Below are 21,327 nucleotides of genomic sequence, written 5' to 3' on the forward strand. Positions count from 1 at the left end.
ATAATAATAACACTTATTATTATCATATCAATAAATATCTCATTCAAAAGTATGGAAACACACACATTATGCACTAATACTTTTATTATTATTTATACTTTTATTGGATTCCATATCTGTAAATATAGTATCTCCTAAATTCTCCTGTTTTATGGTCCATTACAAGACCATACCCTCCATGCATGAGTTACATTGTGGGAAGCCCTTTAAGGTCTCAAAGGGTCAGATCACACAAAAAATACTTTCTCACACAGCTCATTTGGTATCTAGTCATGTAGACAGTGTTTATTTTATTTTACTGGCCAAATGAAAGCAAAATTACAAGCATGGCTATATAAATCAAAAGGGGAAAGGGAAAAATTCCCAATTTTTGGAATTTTGGGTGAACTGGCCCTTTAAACGGAATGTAGAAGGTGTCAGTGGAATTGGAACACGTGCATGCAGAATGTGATGTCATAAAGGACTGCTGTGCATGCGACATGTGATGTCATGAGGGATTGCCTTTATGACATTATAGGTCTAAATTACATCATATGACATCACAATTCTTTTCAGAGAAGGGTATATAAAGGGTCTGTTCAGAAGACAGGCATCAGTTGGTGAAAAGATATCGGAGGCCAGGCTTATCCAAGCTACATTCAAGCTACTTCATCACCAAGTTGTAGTCACTTCTTCACTATAAGAAAATGAACAGCGACGAATCGGGATATTTCTCCATGGACAACCAGGACTTTTCATGGCTCCAACAGAATCCCTTCACTGAGAAGGGAGTTCAGGAGCACGCAGACCAGAGATTTGAGAGATCCGAGAGACCTAAGAGATTTCTGAAATCTCATGCCATCATGGAGGAGAGATCCACAGGCACTCCACTTGAAGAGGAAATGGAGAAAAAAACAAGCCCATGGACTTCTCCCTTTAAGAGCATTTTCAATGCAGAGGAGGTCATGGAGGAAATTGAGGAGGACATAGTAGAAGAGATTCAGGAGTATGTAGAGGAGCCTGAGGAGATGATTATGGATGTTGCTCAGGAGCAGCCCCGTACCTCCAATGGCGATGAAGACTACAATTACACTTCCTTTGAAGAGGTATGAAATAATATAAGATAATAGACACATGTTTACACAAACACACATCGTAGCAGCTAGAAATTCAAAAACTGTAGCTGATACTGATACTGTTTTAAAATAATTGAATCCACTCCACGGCAGGATTATAAGAGAATGGGTACCTGGGTGCTGATACTGATAAGGCTCAACCACCTCAACAAGGCAAATAGACCTTGTGTTGGCTCTACCTTTATTTATTTGTTACATTATGTCTTCGTGGTAATTTTATGTCTCTTTATGGTTATGTTGCATTTCCTTGTAGTTGTTTGTGTCTCTGTGAGGTAATTTTGTGTCTCTTTGTAGTCAATTGTGTGTCTTTGTGGTGGTTTTGCCCCTTTTTCTAGTTATTTTGTGTTTCTATGGTCGTGTGAATTTACATTTTGTAGGTGATGGCCAGGCTGGGCCCTGACACTATGGGTCCCTGCCACTGTGCCTGGTTGCCCATTCAGTAATCCATCCATGCTTGCATCCCCTTTTTGACAAGAACATAGGCATTCATCAAAACAAAATCCAAAAACACACATGTATTTCATAAATTAATCAAAAATTTAAATGAAAGAAGTTATGCATTTGATGTTTGGTCATTGTCACTATATATGTTTTTAAACACTCTGTTCAAGAGTAAACATCTTTATTAAATAATTTTTTATATGTTTCACAGACCGACGTATCAGAGAGATCTAGGAAATCTGAGGAATCTGAGAGATCTACAAAATCAGAGAGATCAGAGACATCCAGGAAATCTGAGAAATCTGAGAGATCTAGTAGATCAGAGAGATCAGAGACATCCAGGAGGTCAGAGACATCCAGGAGATCTGAGAAATCTGAGAAATCTAGAAGATCAGAGAAATCAGAGACATCTAGGAGATCTGAGAAATCTGAGAGATCCGAGAGACCTAAGATTTTTCTGAAATCTCGTGCCCTCATGGAGGAAAGAAGAGGCAAAGCTGCACTTGAGGAGGAACTGGAGAAAAAATCAAGCCCATGGACTTCTCCCTTTAAGAGCGTTTTCGATGCAGAGGACCTTATGGAGGAAATTGAGGAAGACATAGTGGAAGAGATTCGGGAGTATGTAGAGGAGCCTGAGGAGATTATGGATGTGGCTCAGGAGCAGCCCTGTATCTCCAATGGCAATGAAGACTACAATTACACTTCCTTTGAAGAGGTATGAAATAATATAAGATAATAGACATACGTTTACACAAACACACATGGTAGCAGCTAGAAATTCAAAACCTGTGGCTGATACTGATACTGTTTTAAAATAATTGAATCCACTCCATGGCAGGATTATAAGAGAATGAGTACCTGGGTGCTGATACTGATAAGGCTCAACCACCTCAACAAGGCAAATAGACCTTGTGTTGGCTCTACCTTTATTTATTTGTTACATTATGTCTTCGTGGTAATTTTATGTCTCTTTATGGTTATGTTGCATTTCCTTGAAGTTGTTTGTGTCTCTGTGAGGTAATTTTGTGTCTCTTTGTAGTCAATTGTGTGTCTTTGTGGTGGTTTTGCCCCTTTTTCTAGTTATTTTGTGTTTCTATGGTCGTGTGAATTTACATTTTGTAGGTGATGGCCAGGGTGGGCCCTGACACTATGGGTCCCTGCCACTGTGCCTGGTTGCCCATTCAGTAATCCGTCCATGCTTGCATCCCCCTTTTGACAAGAGCATAGGCATTCATTCAAACATAATCTAACAACACATTCATTTTATGTAAGTCAATCAAAAATATAAATGAAAGGAGTTATGCATTTGATGTTTGGTCATGGTTGCCACACAAGTTTCACACACATTGTTTAAGAGTAAACATCTAATCAGACTGTTGCATGTTTTTACAGACTGACATATCAGAAAGATCTGAAGGATCTGGGAGATCTTGCGCATCGGGGAGATCGAAGAAATTAGCTGTTCTTCAGGAAGCCCTTGAGGAGGAGCAAAAAGCCAAAGCTGCTCTCGAAGAGGAACTGAAGAAGGAAAAAACAGCCCGAGCTCAGCAGAAAAAGCTCCGGAAGCAGGAGCTAAAAGAAAAAGATGCTCTTTCAAAAGCTCTGCAGAAGGAGCAAGCTGAAAAAAGCACTCTTCATGCTGAGTTGGAGCTGTTGAGGGCACAAGTGGCTGATCTGAATAAGTCACAGAAAGAGCACCAGAGGAGGAAAGCAAAGCTGAAGGGCACAGTCACCCAAATGACCGCTGAACTTCAAGAGCACAAGAAGGAGATTGATAACCTCAAGTGCAATCTGGAAGCATCCTCCTGTCAGCACGCTGAAGCATTAGCAGAGCGTGATGAGGCACATAGTGCTGAGCTCTCCACTCTAAAGGAGAGCCTCATTAAGCTGCAGGAGAAAAATCTGGAAAAAGACCATGAAATTCAGTCCCTGTACATCAATCTCCAAAATCTTCAAGAGGACACTGAATACAAAGACAATATTGTTTCGTCCCTGCAGGAGGAAGTGAACCGCTGTGTCTCAGACCTCAAAGAGGAACAAAGTAAAAACTGTTCACTCCAGAAGAACTTTGAGGCTGTTGTTTCCAAACAGCAGGAGGATGGAGCAGAAGGGGATCGTCTTACTCAAGAGAACCAAAAACTTATCTCTGAGAACAAACGACTGCAGGGCGAACTTGATGCTGCTCTCCGTGAGCAGCAAACTGATCAAAAGCGGCTTCAGGAAGGAGCTGGGAGCGGACTCGAGGACGCCGTTAAGAGGGAGAAGGCTCGGTATAAGAGAGCATACAACAAGATCCTCAGCCTGGAGAAGGAGCTCTCTGAGAAGACTCTGGCTTTAGAAAAGAGCCTGGTGACTGAAAAAGTCCTAAAGTCATCCCTCAAGAATGAGCAGAAGCGCGTTGACCAGCTTATTTTGCAAAAGCAGCCTGCAGTGGAACCTCTAACCATCTTTTGTGACCAGCTGAAGGAAGCATCTGCGCGTTCAGAGCATCTGATGTACGACATGCAGACTCTCAGGATGGAGAATGCAGATATCAGGGCTAAATTCGGTGCCCTGGAAAAGGACTATGACAGACTTCAAGTCGAACACAGATGTTATAGGGAGATGATGTCAGAGAAAGACAAAATCATCACTGAGAGTCAGTCCACCATCACCAGGCTCCAGTGCATGGTAGACGGGTTCTCGGCGCGGCAATCAGAGAACACGTCAAAACGGTTAGAACTTGAAGATGCCTTAAAAGAGGACAAAATGAGAAACTCTGAATTGCTGCAGAAAGTTGAGCAAATCAACTCTGCTCTTGAAAAAGAAAAAGCCTTGTGTGAAAAGTACCGGATTGAACTCAAGGAAGCTTTGACCCAGCAGATTAAAATACTGGAGGAAAAGCACCAGTTGGCCATGGTTCTGCAGAGAGCTCAGGAAGTTTACTCCAGGCCCCAAGAACAACAGCTGCCAGAGTCAAACTTCCATCTCAAGTTTGTCCCTCAGTACGTTTACATGCCCAAATAAGTTGAGCTAGCTCGAATAGGCCATTTAATACCACAACTAGGAGATCTGAGAAAACTACCAGTGTCCTTGGCCCTGTATAAAATTCCCGGGGGAGAATGGATTTATTGACGAAATTATAATTATTAGTCGGACTCAAATTCAGCGATGCGCAACAAAATCTCCGGACAGACTGCAGCCCATCTCAGATCACCGTACAACTGTAATTTTTCCCGCTCACGTGACATTCCCTGTCTGTCCGTCCTGGGAGAGGGATCCCTCCTCTGTTACTCTCCCTGAGGTTCCTTCCACTAGTTCTTTGGGAGTTTTTCCTCATCCGAGTCGAGGGTCTAAGGACAGAAGCTGTCACATACAGTGCAGTTTGTAAATATGTGATTTGAGATTGTGGGCTATAGAAAAAACAGTGAAGACTATTATCCAGGGGGGTCTGCCAGTTAACAAATTTCACAGGTCAGTGTGATACTGTACTGTGGTGTTATGATTCTGTATGTTTTCATACAATAAAAAAAGAAGTGTCAGATCACTTTGCGGCACGATGGTGTAGTGGATAACACTGTCGCCTCACAGCAAGAGGGTCCTTGGTGAGGGCGTGGTTTGAACCATGGGCCCTTCTATGCAGAGAACATGTGTTCTCCCCGTGTCAGCGTGGGTTCTCTCCGGGTGCTCCGGCTTCCTCCCACAGTCTGAAGACATGCAGGTGAAGTTAACTGGTGACTCTAAACTGCCCATAGATGTGAATGTGAGTGTGAATGGTTGTCGGTCTCTATTTGTCAACCCTGCAAAAGTCTGGTGAGTTGTCCAGGGTGTACCCCGCCTTTCACCCAAATGTCCGCCGGGAAAGGCGCAGCTCCCCCACCAACCTTGACAGGATAAGCAGTTACCCAGGACGGTTACTCCAGGCCCCCAAAACAACAGCTGCCAGAGTCAAACTTCCATCTCACGTTCACCCCCCAGCATGTTTATATGCAAAAATAAGTTGAGCTAGCTCAATCAAGCCATTTAATGTTACTAGTGTCCTTGACCCGTATAAAATCCCTAGGGGAGAATGGATTTATTGACGAAATCATAATTATTGGTCGGACTAACACAATAATTGGACTTTTTCTGACATCATGTAAACGTACTGAATGACACCAAGCTCAGGCTCAACCAGAAGACACCACAAAGGCTTTTACAGCATCTGGAAAAGGCATACACCAATCTGAGGAGGAGGCACGGTGACAGTAGCTCAGACTATCGTGAGCTGCTGAAATCTGACGTTGCCCTCCAAATCAAATTCAGCGATGTGCAACGAAATCTCCGGACATACTTCAGCCCATCTCTTATCACTGTACAACTGTAATTTTTCCAATCACTTGACATTCCCTGTCTGTCCGTCCTGGGAGAGGGATCCCTCCTCTGTTGCTCTCCCTGAGGTTCCTTCCACTATTTGACAACTGATGGATTTTTTTGGGAGTTTTTCCTCATCCGAGTCGAGGGTCTAAGGACAGAAGCTGTAGGATACAGTGCGGTTTGTAAATATGTGATTTGAGATTATGGGCTATAGAAAAAAACTAACAGTGAAGACTATCATCCAGATGACAGGAGACCTAAAATCTGTTGGAACACTCACTCAACAGATTCCATCAGCTTTACAGAGAGACCATGGGCTCGTTAGACCATTTAACCTCAATCTGATGGATTATGCTATCCTGTCAAGGTGGTATTTTGTTTATTATTTTTGTGTGTGTGATACTCACCCTGCCAACATTTGTATGAGGTAGCCCCAACATAGGCAAGTAGGCAACTGGCATGGGACCAATATGGGACTGTTGGACAGTCCTATATAGGGCCCATTATTCATCCCATTTACCATCCACATGGGTCCTACTTGCATATGTAGGTTAGGTAGTGGGGGTCTGCCAGTTAACAAATTTCACAGCTCAGTGTGATACTGTACTGTGGTGTTATGATTCTGTATGTTTTCATACAATAAAAAAAGTTGAAGTGTTAGATCACTTTGCGGCACGGTGGTGTAGTGGACAACACTGTCGCCTCACAGCAAGAGGGTCCCTGGTGAGGGCGTGGTTTGAACCATGGGCCCCTCCATGCAGAGAACATGTGTTCTCCCCGTGTCAGCGTGGGTTCTCTCCGGGTGCTCCGGCTTCCTCCCACAGTCTGAAGACATGCAGGTGAAGTTAACTGGTGACTCTAAACTGCCCATAGATGTGAATGTGAGTGTGAATGGTTGTCTGTCTCTATTTGTCAACCCTGCAATAGTCTGGTGAGTTGTCCAGGGTGTACCCCGCCTTTCACCCAAATGTCATCTGGGAAAGGCTCCAGCTCCCCTGCCACCCTTGACAGGATAAGTAGTTATCCTGTTTTCTTCTTTGCAGTATTTTGAAAACACTGTTCGCAAAAATGTCAATAAATGAAAAAATAAAATTAAAAACAATGCAGTAAATATCTTAGTCTGCTTTTATAAACGTATTATTCCAATTTCCTTTTAAAGAAATACTCCTATTATTTGTAATGTTAAAATAGTTATCCATATTGAACTACTGTAAATAAATATTAATATGTTCCACACGAGGTATATACATATATATATATATACATATGTTCTGATGCTATCATATTTTACTTTAAGTTTACATTTAAATAATTTTCACCACTTTCCAGATTAACTTTTGTACAGAGAACATCAGGTTCAGAGATTTTTTACTGCAGCCAGCTACCAAATAACACTGGCAATATATTTTGACATCAATTTGCATGCAGAACAGGTTAAACTTTATGATAGTAGCTGTATTATTATAATTAATATATGCAATTATACATTGCCTTTTATTTGATTTCTTACCATTTACAATGTGTGCCTCCGTGGCCTCCATAATGCTGCCGTTGTTGTGACGTCAGACCGCTGAAGTCGGGGTGCATGGACTTGTCTCAGTGCACAGTAAGTAGGAACTCCGACTTTGAGTGGCATCCCACTGTAGTTTTTCTGGTAGGAGGTCAGAAGATCTCTGGAACGCAGCATTACACACAGCGTTTATAAGATGTTGACATCAGCACCATAAATGTGAATGATCACAGTGAAAGCAATGCTGTCAGCAGCCATTTACTGTGAAAAAGCTAACGTGAAAGCATGGGAGACTACCTGTGATAATATAGTAAACAAAAAAGCTGCAAAGGATCCACTAAAATAAAAAAATGTAACTCTCAGTTATGTCTGTAGCATCCGAAACTCAGTTGGCTTAAACATCTAGTTGGTAGGATTTAGGGGTACCTACTGGAAGAAAATGTGTATAATATTCATTCAATGTAATTCTGTGAAAATAAGTGATAAGACGCATTATACACTGATTATATCATTAAAATATCACATTAGAACAGTATTTTCCCATTTAAACAGCATTTCCTTCAGTCATTTTTAAGTGACATTCAAACATTGGATATTTTATGAAAGAATCCTGAGTAAAAGTTAAATCTTTCATGTATATTTTGATGTGTATAAGATATATAACATCTCATTCTTACTTTAAAACCAGTTTAAACATAAATTATGTACTTTTACATTATGATAAAAAGGCTTCAACATGCCTTGAGTTTTCTCCTTCCCTCATGGTCTGCCATGGCTGTTGAGAAGAGTGAGGCTCCACTGAAGTCCACTTTAGATGATGTGGAACACCGTGATTGGCCGATAGACAACCAATCAAAAAATCTTTTCCTTGCTTTTTGGCATGCAGCAAAGGGCCTAGGCCGAAAGTGAACCTGCGGCCGGTGCGACGAGGAAGTAGCCTCTGTTTATGGGTCTCCCACTCTACCAACTGAGCTACTGCGCACACCAAGTACACCTCAGATATTAAAAAGCAAAACAGGCAGTTTAACAGTGGACTTTTCCTGCCTGTAGTTTTCTGACCACTTAATGAAAAACACAGAATCCAACACTACAGCCACAAAAAATAACTTTAATGCGATAGTGATTTAAATGCCAGTAGCCATGAGGCTGTCTGAATGAACAGACTGTGAGAGTATATTGCATAGGTTGTTAATCGGGGACAGTCCTGCATGGAAGCTGAGTTAAAACAAAAACCTGTGACTCCAACCACTCTTCCACTCCGACACTGGTTGCGTCTCAAATTAGTTCTTTGTGAAGATGCTTGCACCTCCGCAGCATGAAGTGAGCATCTTCATCATTCAGATTTGAAAAGGCAAACCCCCTTTTGATTAGGCTCAGCTTCACTTAACAACCCACTACAGCCTTTTGAGACAAAACCCTTCTTTTAACGTCCTCAGTGCTGCAGTGAGTGATATCCATAGAGGTGAACAAGTGCTAAATGAGCGCAACGTGATAATATGACATTCAAGAGCACATTGACAATAAACACACAGGCCTAATATATCATTTTTCTGGTAAAAACATGACTAAGACACAAACATTTTAGTGTACAGCTTTTGTTTAAAAGGCAAGAAAGTCAAATAAATATCCTTAAAGAAGCTCAAGATAAAACGATGTCCGCTTTGAACTGAGAGGCGGTCGCTTGACTTACAGTGACCTCGCAGGCGTGAATGGAGAGAGAGGTAATGTGTTTGAAAGCTTGTTTTCAACATGCCGAACAAACACTTCGACCACCAGCCTCTCAATTACAAGCTGATAAAAACAAGACAAAAGGGGGAAGAGGAACAAAACATGATACCAACAGAAGTCCACCAGGAGGCTCTATGTGCGATTGAGGGTCTGGAAGATTCTGGATATTTGGAGCATGACTGGGCCGGTCTCGGGGTCGTTCATCCACTGGGTGCTGTTCAGAGGATTCTCCAGCATGTCTTCAAACGCTTCACACAAACAGAAAGCACACTGGTAAGATATTTATGAAACAACAGCAGCCTTTAACCCTTTGAAACCTAAGCACAGCGCAAATATGCACAAAGGAAGAGTAAAAAAACAAAAATAAACAAGAAAATGAAACAAGTAAAAAGTGTGTATATTATTTCCAGAGACTTATCACTAAATTCATAATTAGAATATATAATATTATAATATTTTCTAGACATATTTCCTAATTATTATTATTATTAATATTATTATTATTATTTAAATTTTGCCCTTTTTAAAAAACTAATTTTCATCTGAGGCATTTGGTGACTTTGTATCAAAAAGTGCTCTGAAATCAATAATGATTAATACCATTAAAGGACCATTTGTGGTAAGTCTAACAGATTTATGTTTCCAATCAGTGCCTAAATGACACTCAGCACTTTCACTTTCACTGCCATCTCTGCACCAGACGTCTCACGTTAGTTAATACATAAAAACAAATCAAAGCGGCTCGTGCTGTGCAGCGAGGACCGGTGGTGTGTTCGCGCTCTGCCCATAGAAATGTAATTACCATCCCAGCCCTCGTAAAGACAACCACCGCGCATGCGTTACTACCTTCCAGACGACGACTAGTAATACTGGTAATAACCAGTGGTGTAAGAAGTATTCAGATCCTACACTAAAGTAAAAGTACTAATACCACCCTCTAAAAATGTGTTGTGACAGGTAAAAGTCCTGTTTTGAAAAACTACCTCAAAGTAGGTGAGTACAATAAGGAAACTGTACTTAAAGTATGAATAGGAAAATTACCCAATGCAGAAAAATCTTACATTACATACAAAACATGCCGAAAAAACTCAAATTTATATATTCAAAAAAAGAAAAAAATCACCCCAAATGATACAAGCACCCCAATCCTCATTTTTTAAAAGGAAAAAAAAACCTCAAAAAATATCAGAATTATACGGAATAAAAAACTAACCAAAACTTAGAATTTGAAAAAACAGAAAAACGACAAAGAAGAAAAAAAACTCAGGTTGTCATTATGTTGGAAGTCAAAACACAGTGCGCAACCCAGAAATTAACATAAAAAAGAATAGAAAAAAAATCTAACAAGAATAAGAAAAAAAAAGTATAAAAAAAGTATAAACAAAATTGAAAACACCCCTGAAACTCTAACTTTTAAAAAAACTAACTCTCTATAAACTCTTGTTTTTTATGGAAAATTTTAAATTTGTACAGTAATTAAAAAGAAAAATGTATTGAAGCAAAAAGTAAAATATTTCCCTCTGAAATGACAAGTATATAAGGTAGCATGGAAATAAAATATCAAGTAAAGCACAAGTACCTCAAATTCATATTTATGTACAGTACTTGAGTAAATTTAATCAGTTATATTCTACCACTGGTAATACCTGTCAATACAAAACAAACTGTAACAGACACTAATTAAGTTTTATGTTTATTTTATTTCTATTTTTCTTTTTTTAAATCCTTTTACTCACCAATTAGTGCACATACATGTTGACAATATGAAAAAATAATAATAATACAAACAAATAAAGAAAAAGCAATAGATGTTCAAATGTTACAGATTAACAAAAGAGAGAACAGATAATCAACACATTAAAGTGTGTTAGGAAAAGAAGAAATGAAAAAAGGGAGAGAAGAAAAAATATTAAAAATAAGGAATTATATTAAATGAATTAGGGTCATGCTCTGTTAGGGGTTGGATGTATTTTAGGTGAGTTTTGCAGGATAGATTGGATCATATATTTTAAAGTCCGACTATATACACATTTATACTCACACATACACATAAATGTTTCCCCAGTTACATGCGTATGTTTCCATTCATATGGGATTGTGGCATTAGCTCACCGGCAGCGAGGCAGTTTGGGTAATAGTTGAGAATATTTTGTTGAACTGTTTTGTTTTTGTTTGTTTTTTTGTTGTTGTTGTTGTTGTTGTTGTTTTTTAATGCAGAGCTGATTCTTGTTCAATAGTTATCTCTTGTGTAAGTAGATCCAACCATTGCAAGGTTTTGACTCTCTCCTAATTTTCTGGTTTAATGTTACACACATAGTATTTATTGTATTCTTATTTTAGTGTTCTTACTTATGTGAATATCTGTTGTACACATATAATCTATTCCTAAGTTTACATACTAGTTTTATGCATTGTATTGAAGCATAAGACACATAGTTTATTTTTACACATTTAACACTCAGCATTAGCATGTGAATATTTAAAAATTCTAAATATGTATAATGTCCTGAGCGTGTAGTGTATAAAACATATAGGATAAAAATATAGTAATAAGAAACAATATTCAGAAATTATAAATAGGTATAATGTGCTGAGTGTGTAAAAATATATGATAGAAATACAATAATTAGAAACAATTAGCACTAACGTGAATATTTTAAAATCAGAAAAGTACTTATTTCTACTGTCCATAATTCTCCATTCTTGACATCAGAGCGACTATAACAAACCACAGTTTCTGCTCAGGGATCGATTACGTGTATCTGATCCTGATTCTGACTTGGCTCAGTTTCTGTTATGTATAAATGTGTTTGGTTTTGATTTATCTCCGCTTGCTGTAACCATTAGACTCTGGCTAAAATATTTTTTGGAAAGATGACGTAAAGCACAAGCATGTCTAGTTGTTCCTACCAAAATTATGTCTTTATTTCAGTACAAAAGTGTCACAATATAATTTTGTCTATGTTTTTAATAATGTAGCCCTGTGTTGTCCTTGTGATGTGGCAAATGATGCTATCTAGTGGTGAAATATAGTATTACAACTTAAATAATTTTGATTGTTACCAACTTTTTCCCTCAAAGGACCACTTTTTATCACAGATTGAGCTGGCAACCTCCAAGATGACATATCTATTTTATTGATATTTCCAGTGCAGGATGAAGAAGTTTAAGTCACCTTTTGGATTAGCCTACTTAAGTAAACATCTTAAAGTGCCTGTAGTATAAAAAAGTAATTTTATGATATGAAATGATAATGTGATGATATTAAATTCTAAAGTTAAATGGAGCCACCTTTACACTTGAAGAAAAAAAGGTCTTTTTTGCAACCTAAAGGATTTTAAGAACAAAAACTTTTTTTTTCACTGCCCACTTTCTTTATTGGTACATCTGTCCCCTCTTCCCTTCCTGTCCTTCTCTATTTTGTAGTGAGTAACTGAAATGCTTGGGGGAAATGTAGGGAAGTAAAAGTGAAAGTTGACAGAAATATAAAAAAACAGGTAAAGTATAGATACTCCAAATAATCCAATAAAGAAAATAAATAAATGAATGAACAAATACTAGTTGATGATGCAAATACACAAAGATAATAATGGCTCTTTCCACAGCCAGTGTTTGGTTTGTCCATTCTGGGCTACTGTAAAAACATGGCTGACTCCATGGACCAGGACCCACTCCCAATTCACATATAAGCAGCCCTAACCCTGATCCATAAATAAATAGATAGATACATAGACAAATAAAATTTTAATTTAGTTAATAATGCTAATAATAATAATAATAATAATAATAATAATAATAATAATAATAATAACACTTATTATTATCATATCAATAAATAGCTCATTCAAAAGTATGGAAACACACACATTATGCACTAATACTTTTATTATTATTTATACTTTTATTGGATTCCATATCTGTAAATATAGTATCTCCTAAATTCTCCTGTTTTATGGTCCATTACAAGACCATACCCTCCATGCATGAGTTACATTGTGGGAAGCCCTTTAAGGTCTCAAAGGGTCAGATCACACAGAAAATACTTTCTCACACAGCTCATTTGGTATCTAGTCATGTAGACAGTGTTTATTTTATTTTACTGGCCAAATGAAAGCAAAATTACAAGCATGGCTATATAAATCACAAGGGGAAAGGGAAAAATTCCCAATTTTTGGAATTTTGGGTGAACTGGCCCTTTAAACGGAATGTAGAAGGTGTCAGTGGAATTGGAACACGTGCATGCAGAATGTGATGTCATAAAGGACTGCTGTGCATGCGACATGTGATGTCATGAGGGATTGCCTTTATGACATTATAGGTCTAAATTACATCATATGACATCACAATTCTTTTCAGAGAAGGGTATATAAAGGGTCTGTTCAGAAGACAGGCATCAGTTGGTGAAAAGATATCGGAGGCCAGGCTTATCCAAGCTACATTCAAGCTACTTCATCACCAAGTTGTAGTCACTTCTTCACTATAAGAAAATGAACAGCGACGAGTCAGGATATTTCTCCATGGACAACCAGGACTTTTCATGGCTCCAACAGAATCCCTTCACTGAGAAGGGAGTTCAGGAGCATGCAGACCAGAAATCTGAGAGACCTAAGAGATTTCTGAAATCTCATACCATCATGGAGGAGAGAAGAAGCAACACTCCACTTGAAGAGGAAATGGAGAAAAAAACAAGCCCATGGACTTCTCCCTTTAAGAGCATTTTCAACGCAGAGGAGGTCATGGAGGAAATTGAGGAGGACATAGTCGAAGAGATTCAGGAGTATGTAGAGGAGCCTGAGGAGATGATTATGGATGTGGCTCAGGAGCAGCCCCGTACCTCCAATGGCGATGAAAACTACAACTACAGTTCCTTCGAAGAGGTATGAAATAATATAAGATAATAGACACACGTTTACACAAACACACATGGTAGCAGTTAGAAATTCAAAAACTGTAGCTGATACTGATACTGTTTTAAAATAATTGAATCCACTCCATGGCAGGATTATAAGAGAATGGGTATCTGGGTGCTGATACTGATAAGGCTCAACCACCTCAACAAGGCAAATAGACCTTGTGTTGGCTCTACCTTTATTTATTTGTTACATTATGTCTTCGTGGTAATTTTATGTCTCTTTATGGTTATGTTGCATTTCCTTGTAGTTGTTTGTGTCTCTGTGAGGTAATTTTGTGTCTCTTTGTAGTCATTTGTGTGTCTTTGTAGTGGTTTTGCCCCGTTTTCTAGTTATTTTGTGTTTCTATGGTCGTGTGAATGTACATTTTGTAGGTGATGGCCAGGGTGGGCCCTGACACTATGGGTCCCTGCCACTGTGCCTGGTTGCCCATTCAGTAATCCATCCATGCTTGCATCCCCTTTTTGACAAGAGCATAGGCATTCATCAAAACAAAATCCAAAAACACACATGTATTTCATAAATTAATCAAAAATTTAAATGAAAGAAGTTATGCATTTGATGTTTGGTCATTGTCACTATATATGTTTTTAAACACTCTGTTCAAGAGTAAACATCTTTATTAAATAATTTTTTATATGTTTCACAGACCGACGTATCAGAGAGATCTAGGAAATCTGAGGAATCTGAGAGATCTACAAAATCAGAGAGATCAGAGACATCCAGGAGATCTGAGAAATCTGAGAGATCTAGTAGATCAGAGAGATCAGAGACATCCAGGAGGTCAGAGACATCCAGGAGATCTGAGAAATCTGAGAAATCTAGAAGATCAGAGAAATCAGAGACATCTAGGAGATCTGAGAAATCTGAGAGATCCGAGAGACCTAAGATTTTTCTGAAATCTCGTGCCCTCATGGAGGAAAGAAGAGGCAAAGCTGCACTTGAGGAGGAACTGGAGAAAAAATCAAGCCCATGGAATTCTCCCTTTAAGAGCGTTTTCGATGCAGAGGACCTTATGGAGGAAATTGAGGAAGACATAGTGGAAGAGATTCGAGTATGTAGAGGAGCCTGAGGAGATTATGGATGTGGCTCAGGAGCAGCCCTGTATCTCCAATGGCAATGAAGACTACAATTACACTTCCTTTGAAGAGGTATGAAATAATATAAGATAATAGACACACATTTACACAAACACACATGGTAGCAGCTAGAAATTCAAAACCTGTGGCTGATACTGATACTGTTTTAAAATAATTGAATCCACTCCATGGCAGGATTATAAGAGAATGGGTACCTGGGTGCTGATACTGATAAGGCTCAACCACCTCAACAAGGCAAATAGACCTTGTGTTGGCTCTACCTTTATTTATTTGTTACATTATGTCTTCGTGGTAATTTTATGTCTCTTTATGGTTATGTTGCATTTCCTTGAAGTTGTTTGTGTCTCTGTGAGGTAATTTTGTGTCTCTTTGTAGTCAATTGTGTGTCTTTGTGGTGGTTTTGCCCTTTTCTAGTTATTTTGTGTTTCTATGGTCATGTGAATTTACATTTTGTAGGTGATGGCCAGGCTGGGCCCTGACACTATGGGTCCCTGCCACTGTGCCTGGTTGCCCATTCAGTAATCCGTCCATGCTTGCATCCCCCTTTTGACAAGAGCATAGGCATTCATTCAAACATAATCTAACAACACATTAATTTTATGTAAGTCAATCAAAAATATAAATGAAAGGAGTTATGCATTTGATGTTTGGTCATGGTCGCCACACAAGTTTCACACACATTGTTTAAGAGTAAACATCTAATCAGACTGTTGCATGTTTTTACAGACTGACATATCAGAAAGATCTGAAGGATCTGGGAGATCTTGCGCATCGGGGAGATCGAAGAAATTAGCTGTTCTTCAGGAAGCCCTTGAGGAGGAGCAAAAAGCCAAAGCTGCTCTCGAAGAGGAACTGAAGAAGGAAAAAACAGCCCGAGCTCAGCAGAAAAAGCTCCGGAAGCAGGTGCTAAAAGAAAAAGATGCTCTTTCAAAAGCTCTGCAGAAGGAGCAAGCTGAAAAAAGCACTCTTCATGCTGAGTTGGAGCTGTTGAGGGCACAAGTGGCTGATCTGAATAAGTCACAGAAAGAGCACCAGAGGAGGAAAGCAAAGCTGAAGGGCACAGTCACCCAAATGACCGCTGAACTTCAAGAGCACAAGAAGGAGATTGATAACCTCAAGTGCAATCTGGAAGCATCCTCCTGTCAGCACGCTGAAGCATTAGCAGAGCGTGATGAGGCACATAGTGCTGAGCTCTCCACTCTAAAGGAGAGCCTCATTAAGCTGCAGGAGAAAAATCTGGAAAAAGACCATGAAATTCAGTCCCTGTACATCAATCTCCAAAATCTTCAACAGGACACTGAACACAAAGACAAAACTGTTTCCTCCTTGCAGGAGGAAGTGAACCGCTGTATCTCAGCCCTCAAAGAGGAACAAAGTAAAAACTGTTCACTCCAGAAGAACTTTGAGGCTGTTGTTTCCAAACAGCAGGAGGAGGAAGCAGATGTGGACCTTCTGACTCAAGAGAACCAAAAACTTATCTCTGAGAACAAACGACTGCAGGGCGAACTTGATGCTGCTCTCCGTGAGCAGCAAACTGATCAAAAGCGGCTTCAGGAAGGAGCTGGGAGCGGACTCGAGGAGGCCATTAAGAGGGAGAAGGCTCGGTATAAGAGAGCATACAACAAGATCTTCAGCCTGGAGAAGGAGCTCTCTGAGAAGACTCTGGCTTTAGAAAAGAGCCTGGTGACTGAAAAAGTCCTAAAGTCATCCCTCAAGAATGAGCAGAAGCGCGTTGACCAGCTTATTTTGCAAAAGCAGCCTGCAGTGGAACCTCTAACCATCTTTGTGACCAGCTGAAGGAAGCATCTGCGCGTTCAGAGCATCTGATGTACGACATGCAGACTCTCAGGATGGAGAATGCAGATATCAGGGCTAAATTCGGTGCCCTGGAAAAGGACTATGACAGACTTCAAGTCGAACACAGATGTTATAGGGAGATGATGTCAGAGAAAGACAAAATCATCACTGAGAGTCAGTCCACCATCACCAGGCTCCAGTGCATGGTAGACGGGTTCTCGGCGCGGCAATCAGAGAACACGTCAAAACGGTTAGAACTTGAAGATGCCTTAAAAGAGGACAAAATGAGAAACTCTGAATTGCAGCAGAAAGTTGAGCAAATCAACTCTGCTCTTGAAAAAGAAAAAGCCTTGTGTGAAAAGTACCGGATTGAACTCAAGGAAGCTTTGACCCAGCAGATTAAAATACTGGAGGAAAAGCACCAGTTGGCCATGGTTCTGCAGAGAGCTCAGGAAGTTTACTCCAGGCCCCAAGAACAACAGCTGCCAGAGTCAAACTTCCATCTCAAGTTTGTCCCTCAGTACGTTTACATGCCCAAATAAGTTGAGCTAGCTCGAATAGGCCATTTAATACCACAACTAGGAGATCTGAGAAAACTACCAGTGTCCTTGGCCCTGTATAAAATTCCCGGGGGAGAATGGATTTATTGACGAAATTATAATTATTAGTCGGACTCAAATTCAGCGATACAACAAAATCTCCGGACAGACTGCAGCCCATCTCAGATCACCGTACAACTGTAATTTTTCCCGCTCACGTGACATTCCCTGTCTGTCCGTCCTGGGAGAGGGATCCCTCCTCTGTTACTCTCCCTGAGGTTCCTTCCACTAGTTCTTTGGGAGTTTTTCCTCATCCGAGTCGAGGGTCTAAGGACAGAAGCTGTCACATACAGTGCAGTTTGTAAATATGTGATTTGAGATTGTGGGCTATAGAAAAAACAGTGAAGACTATTATCCAGGGGGGTCTGCCAGTTAACAAATTTCACAGGTCAGTGTGATACTGTACTGTGGTGTTATGATTCTGTATGTTTTCATACAATAAAAAAAGAAGTGTCAGATCACTTTATGCGGCACGATGGTGTAGTGGATAACACTGTCGCCTCACAGCAAGAGGGTCCTTGGTGAGGGCGTGGTTTGAACCATGGGCCCTTCTATGCAGAGAACATGTGTTCTCCCCGTGTCAGCGTGGGTTCTCTCCGGGTGCTCCGGCTTCCTCCCACAGTCTGAAGACATGCAGGTGAAGTTAACTGGTGACTCTAAACTGCCCATAGATGTGAATGTGAGTGTGAATGGTTGTCGGTCTCTATTTGTCAACCCTGCTAAAGTCTGGTGAGTTGTCCAGGATGTACCCCACCTTTCACCCAAATGTCCGCCGGGAAAGGCGCAGCTCCCCCACCAACCTTGACAGGATAAGCAGTTACCCAGGACGGTTACTCCAGGCCCCCAAAACAACAGCTGCCAGAGTCAAACTTCCATCTCACGTTCACCCCCCAGCATGTTTATATGCAAAAATAAGTTGAGCTAGCTCAATCAAGCCATTTAATGTTACTAGTGTCCTTGACCCGTATAAAATCCCTCGGGGAGAATGGATTTATTGACGAAATCACAATTATTGGTCGGACTAACACAATAATTGGACTTTTTCTGACATCATGTAAACGTACTGAATGACACCAAGCTCAGGCTCAACCAGAAGACACCACAAAGGCTTTTACAGCATCTGGAAAAGGCATACACCAATCTGAGGAGGAGGCACGGTGACAGTAGCTCAGACTATCGTGAGCTGCTGAAATCTTACGTTGCCCTCCAAATCAAATTCAGCGATGTGCAACGAAATCTCCGGACACACTTCAGCCCATCTCTTATCACTGTACAACTGTAATTTTTCCAATCACTTGACATTCCCTGTCTGTCCGTCCTGGGAGAGGGATCCCTCCTCTGTTGCTCTCCCTGAGGTTCCTTCCACTATTTGACAACTGATGGATTTTTTTGGGAGTTTTTCCTCATCCGAGTCGAGGGTCTAAGGACAGAAGCTGTAGCATACAGTGCGGTTTGTAAATATGTGATTTGAGATTATGGGCTATAGAAAAAACAGTGAAGACTATTATCCAGATGACAGGAGACCTAAAATCTGTTGGAACACTCACTCAACAGATTCCATCAGCTTTACAGAGAGACCATGGGCTCATTAGACCATTTAACCTCAATCTGATGGATTATGCTATCCTGTCAAGGTGGTATTTTGTTTATTATTTTTGTGTGTGTGATACTCACCCTGCCAACATTTGTATGAGGTAGCCCCAACATAGGCAAGTAGGCAACTGGCATGGGACCAATATGGGACTGTTGGACAGTCCTATATAGGGCCCATTATTCATCCCATTTACCATCCACATGGGTCCTACTTGCATATGTAGGTTAGGTAGTGGGGGTCTGCCAGTTAACAAATTTCACAGCTCAGTGTGATACTGTACTGTGGTGTTATGATTCTGTATGTTTTCATACAATAAAAAAAGTTGAAGTGTTAGATCACTTTGCGGCACGGTGGTGTAGCGGACAACACTGTCGCCTCACAGCAAGAGGGTCCCTGGTGAGGGCGTGGTTTGAACCATGGGCCCCTCCATGCAGAGAACATGTGTTCTCCCCGTGTCAGCGTGGGTTCTCTCCGGGTGCTCCGGCTTCCTCCCACAGTCTGAAGACATGCAGGTGAAGTTAACTGGTGACTCTAAACTGCCCATAGATGTGAATGTGAGCGTGAATGGTTGTCTGGTGTACCCCGCCTTTCACCCAAATGTCATCTGGGAAAGGCTCCAGCTCCCCTGCCACCCTTGACAGGATAAGTAGTTATCCTGTTTTCTTCTTTGCAGTATTTTGAAAACACTGTTTGCAAAAATGTCAATAAATGAAAAAATAAAATTAAAAACAATGCAGTAAATATCTTAGTCTGCTTTTATAAATGTATTATTCCAATTTCCTTTTAAAGAAATACTCCTATTATTTGTAATGTTAAAATAGTTATCCATATTGAACTACTGTAAATAAATATTAATATGTTCCACACGAGGCATATACATATATATATACATATGTTCTGATGCTATCATATTTTACTTTAAGTTTACATTTAAAAAATTTTCACCACTTTCCAGATTAACTTTTGTACAGAGAACATCAGGTTCAGAGATTTTTTACTGCAGCCAGCTACCAAATAACACTGGCAATATATTTTGACATCAATTTGCATGCAGAACAGGTTAAACTTTATGATAGTAGCTGTATTATTATAATTAATATATGCAATTATACATTGCCTTTTAGTTGATTTCTTACCATTTACAATGTGTGCCTCCGTGGCCTCCATAATGCTGCCGTTGTTGTGACGTCAGACCGCTGAAGTCGGGGTGCATGGACTTGTCTCAGTACACAGTAAGTAGGAACTCCGACTTTGAGTGGCATCCCACTGTAGTTTTTCTGGTAGGAGGTCAGAAGATCTCTGGAACGCAGCATTACACACAGCGTTTATAAGATGTTGACATCAGCACCATAAATGTGAATGATCACAGTGAAAGCAATGCTGTCAGCAGCCATTTACTGTGAAAGAGCTAACGTGAAAGCATGGGAGACTACCTGTGATAATATAGTAAACAAAAAAGCTGCAAAGGATCCACTAAAATAAAAAAATGTAACTCTCAGTTATGTCTGTAGCATCCGAAACTCAGTTGGCTTAAACATCTAGTTGGTAGGATTTAGGGGTACCTACTGGAAGAAAATGTGTATAATATTCATTCAATGTAATTCTGTGAAAATAAGTGATAAGACGCATTATACACTGATTATATCATTAAAATATCACATTAGAACAGTATTTTCCCATTTAAACAGCATTTCCTTCAGTCATTTTTAAGTGACATTCAAACATTGGATATTTTATGAAAGAATCCTGAGTAAAAGTTAAATCTTTCATGTATATTTTGATGTGTATAAGATATATAACATCTCATTCTTACTTTAAAACCAGTTTAAACATAAATTATGTACTTTTACATTATGATAAAAAGGCTTCAACATGCCTTGAGTTTTCTCCTTCCCTCATGGTCTGCCATGGCTGTTGAGAAGAGTGAGGCTCCACTGAAGTCCACTTTAGATGATGTGGAACACCGTGATTGGCCGATAGACAACCAATCAAAAATCTTTTCCTTGCTTTTTGGCATGCAGCAAAGGGCCTAGGCGAAAGTGAACCTGCGGCCGGTCTGACGAGGAAGTAGCCTCTGTTTATGGGTCTCCCACTCTACCAACTGAGCTACTGCGCACACCAAGTACACCTCAGATATTAAAAAGCAAAACAGGCAGTTTAACAGTGGACTTTTCCTGCCTGTAGTTTTCTGACCACTT

General features: G+C 40.0%; 2 protein-coding genes and 1 long non-coding RNA gene across 3 annotated transcripts; 2 read left to right on the top strand and 1 right to left on the bottom strand.

The window, feature by feature from the left end:
* The first annotated feature begins 686 nt into the window (after positions 1-686).
* On the top strand, positions 687-4,934 carry LOC148189699 (uncharacterized). The gene is made up of 4 exons (XM_088076014.1): positions 687-1,085; positions 1,768-2,271; positions 2,949-3,964; positions 4,040-4,934. The coding sequence occupies exons 1-4, from the start codon at positions 687-689 to the stop codon at positions 4,560-4,562; spliced, it is 2,442 nt and encodes an 813-aa protein (XP_087932140.1). The 3' UTR covers positions 4,563-4,934.
* Positions 4,935-8,489: 3,555 nt separating this feature from the next.
* On the bottom strand, positions 8,490-21,103 carry LOC148189700 (uncharacterized). Its single transcript, XR_015776310.1, has 3 exons — positions 21,006-21,103; positions 20,266-20,428; positions 8,490-9,377 (listed from the first exon to the last, which is right to left on the bottom strand). It is a non-coding gene; the product is annotated as an uncharacterized LOC148189700 (long non-coding RNA).
* On the top strand, positions 15,571-17,478 carry LOC148189701 (uncharacterized). Its single transcript, XM_088076004.1, has 2 exons — positions 15,571-16,881; positions 16,956-17,478. Exons 1-2 carry the CDS (start codon positions 15,854-15,856, stop codon positions 17,476-17,478), a joined length of 1,551 nt encoding a protein of 516 aa, XP_087932130.1. The 5' UTR covers positions 15,571-15,853.
* Positions 21,104-21,327: the final 224 nt, after the last annotated feature.

This window comes from Plectropomus leopardus, chromosome 4 (assembly GCF_026936395.1).
Source record: "Plectropomus leopardus strain MGB_pleo_1.0 chromosome 4, ASM2693639v1, whole genome shotgun sequence".
In the NCBI taxonomy this organism is placed as follows: Eukaryota; Metazoa; Chordata; class Actinopteri; order Perciformes; family Serranidae; genus Plectropomus; species Plectropomus leopardus.